The sequence below is a fragment of the Sinocyclocheilus grahami genome, unplaced genomic scaffold, assembly GCF_001515645.1.
Source record: "Sinocyclocheilus grahami isolate Dianchi unplaced genomic scaffold, SAMN03320097.WGS_v1.1 scaffold5785.1, whole genome shotgun sequence".
Lineage (NCBI taxonomy): Eukaryota > Metazoa > Chordata > Actinopteri > Cypriniformes > Cyprinidae > Sinocyclocheilus > Sinocyclocheilus grahami.
The window spans coordinates 1-2,981 of NW_015510378.1; the positions used below are offsets into that span (position 1 = coordinate 1).

The 2,981-nt window shown below is 37.2% G+C and overlaps 1 protein-coding gene across 1 annotated transcript in view; it reads right to left on the reverse strand.

Annotated features, from left to right (window-relative positions):
* Positions 1 to 494: 494 nt before the first annotated feature.
* LOC107577341 (transcription factor TFIIIB component B'' homolog) overlaps positions 495 to 2,981 on the reverse strand; it is a gene marked incomplete at its 3' end in the record, with an annotated part of 4,108 nt that continues 1,621 nt past the window's right edge. Inside the window, exons 4-9 of the mRNA XM_016263428.1 lie at positions 2,532 to 2,979; positions 1,422 to 1,534; positions 1,198 to 1,260; positions 931 to 1,101; positions 676 to 809; positions 495 to 589 (exon numbers count right to left, since the gene is read on the reverse strand). Of these exons, the coding sequence (XP_016118914.1) occupies positions 495 to 589; positions 676 to 809; positions 931 to 1,101; positions 1,198 to 1,260; positions 1,422 to 1,534; positions 2,532 to 2,979 (1,024 nt within the window). The remainder of the gene's footprint in view (positions 590 to 675; positions 810 to 930; positions 1,102 to 1,197; positions 1,261 to 1,421; positions 1,535 to 2,531; positions 2,980 to 2,981) is intronic.

Consider the following 2,981-nt stretch of genomic DNA (forward strand, 5'->3'; position numbering starts at 1 on the left):
AAAAAAATAGTCCGATCTGTGACTCAAAAAAAAGAAATATATATAATGCATTGAACCAGTATAATGCTATTATAATACTATATAATAGCCTTATATATAGGCTTTATATATCCTCCCCCCCCTCCAGCCAGTCCACGAGAATATTTTCCAAACGTAACCATTCCGTGGTGTAAAAAAGGTTGGAGACCCCTGTTTTATGGCACCAAACCAGCGTATTGTCTGGAGACTGGAGTAACTTTGCCATCATAGTAATAAATTAAATGTTCAAATATATTAAAATAGTTAGTTTAAATTGTAATAGTATTTCATCTTAATTCTTTTTACTCTATTTTTTAAACAAATAAATACAGCTATGAGGAGCATAAAAGACTTCTTTCAAAAGAAAAAAATCTTTCAAACCCCAAGCTTTTAAACAATAGTGTAGATGGTGAAATCAACTACTATATCAAGTATGCGAGTGTGCAGATCATGAAATACAAAGATCTTGCGACCACCTTAATCTCCATTCGAGCTCGGTGAGGAAACAGCTGACCAATCATGGAGAAGTCTGTCCCCACCATGCTGATGGCCAAGTAAAACATTTCAGTCTCTGGAATAAAAAAAAAAGAGGATCCTACATAAATTAAATATACAACACATTTTAGATTAAGAAGTGCGTTTTGACGGACTTCTGACCTCCACTGGACCAGGGTTTGGTGTAGGTGCCCTTCCTAAAGCTGGAGTAGGTGGTGGTAGAGCCACGTTCAAATATGGGATCTCTGTCTTCTGCCGGATTGGGTCCTTTTGTCTTTGACACCTGGACTGTTAAACTACACACACCCGCACAACAAAATAAAATGCTGTTCACCTTCATTTCTATTAAACGATTTCTAGGTTCTGGATTACATTTCTCTATGATCAGCAGCTCAGTGGGATAAAAGCGCCACTGACCTCTCCTCATCTATAATCAGAGAACCATCCTCCGCCACCTTCACCCTGGGCACTAGAAGAGGCTCTTCCTTCTCCAGCTGAGATTCTTCTATTCTTTCCTCGTCTTCTTCATGACCATCATCTTCTACAACCATCTCCTGAACTGATGGAGCAGCTGGAGTCTTAGAAGGACTGAAGAGAAAAATCATAATTCTAAATCATAACCGAGAAAACACTTTGTTCTATTCATAGTTGCATCAAGGTGACAGACAGAGTGATCAGGCTTACGCTGGTGTAGAAGAGTCATCTAATACTGTCTCTGAAGCTATCTGCTCCTCTTCTGTGAAAGACCTGTACAGAAAAACAAGTCAGGGTTTGATATAAATCAATACACAGAAGATACTGTCATTAGAGGTTTGTCGTAATCGCTGCACAGCATCGCAAATCCAATATCAGCACTTCCATTTCTATGCACTTCTAAAACACACAGGGGGATTAAGAATGGCACATACTTCATTGGGTTGGATACAGGGAGGTAATAGATCAGCTCTCTCATGGTCATTTTGGCGTGGTCTTTGGGTGCCTTGCATTCTCTGATTCCCATCTTGGGTTTCTTCTTGTCTTCCTAGATGTAAGAGGCAATGGAGAGGTCAGGGTATAGCATATTAAAAGCACTGAAATAATTCCCCTATTAAGCACTGATTAAACTGCGATTCAATGAAAATCCTATTTAGCCTGGGACTAAACCTAATCTATACCAAGAATAGGGTTCACATATAAAATATGTATATATATAACATTAAATATGTACATACAAGTTACAACATGAGCAAACTTTGCACAACCTGCATAAAACCATTATATAAATATGCAACAAAGTGTTCAACTTCATAAATGTGATTTCATATATTTCATTAAAATGTACACTACTATTAAAAAAGTTTTTTTTTTTTACTTTATACTTTTATTTAGCATTAAATTGCTCAAAAATGACAGTAGTGAACTTTGCAATGTTACTAAAACTTATTTTTCAAATAAATGCTGTTCTAAATTCTGTTTGAATTTTCTATTAATTAAATCCTGGAAAACTCTATCATGGCTTCCACAAAAATATTAAGCGAACTGTTTCCAACACTGATAATAATAAGAAATGAAGGATCATGTGACACTGAAGTCTAGAGTTATGGCTGCTGAAAATTCAGCTTTACCATCACAGGAATAAATTACATTTTAAAATATATTAAAACAGAAAACAGTTATTTTAAATTGTAAAAATATTTTACAATATTACTGTATTTTTGATCACATAAATGAAGCCTTGGTGAACATAAGAGACTCTGTTCCACTCTTTAAAAAACATTTTAAAAATCTTACCAACCTGAAACTTAACATGTCTTTATCCAAACATCCAAACATAGATTTGTATTGCTTAATCTTTACCCAGATTTTAGAGTATGGTTTAAATATTTGGAACTAGTTGCCAGTGTTCGTTTGGACCAAAATATAGTTCTTTTGATATTTAAATAAAAAATTAAAACACACCTAAATACTGAGATACAAATCCAGAACCACCGTTTTTCTTTACACAACAGACAAAACACTAATATAAAACACATACACACCTTTTGTTTTTTCATTTCTTTTTTAAGAAGCTCCCGAAGTTTCCTTGCCTGAGCTAACCTGACCATGTCTGCTGGGTCGTTCAGAGATTTCAAGGAATTGACTAGCTTCGATGGTGACTTAAGTTTCTTAAGTCTTTCTCTTAACAGATCCATTTGGCTTTGGCCTGGAGGAGGCCCAGAATCACTCTCCTGTAGTACAGCCACGCCTTCCACAGCAGGACGAGCCAGAGGGTTTTCATGAACCAAAACAGTCTCAGGTTGGGAAGTTATAAGGGGCTGTTGGGACTCCCTTTGCTGGACAGTCAGCGGCACAAGAGTGTCCTCCAATCCCCCATCCTTCTGCGTCTCTGTCTCTTGGTCATTCTGCAGTGGGGCTGCAGGGATGGGCTGAACTTTGGCCTGTCTGCCTCCTCCAGAAGGTCTCCGTCTTCCAGGAAGTCTGGGGTTGCT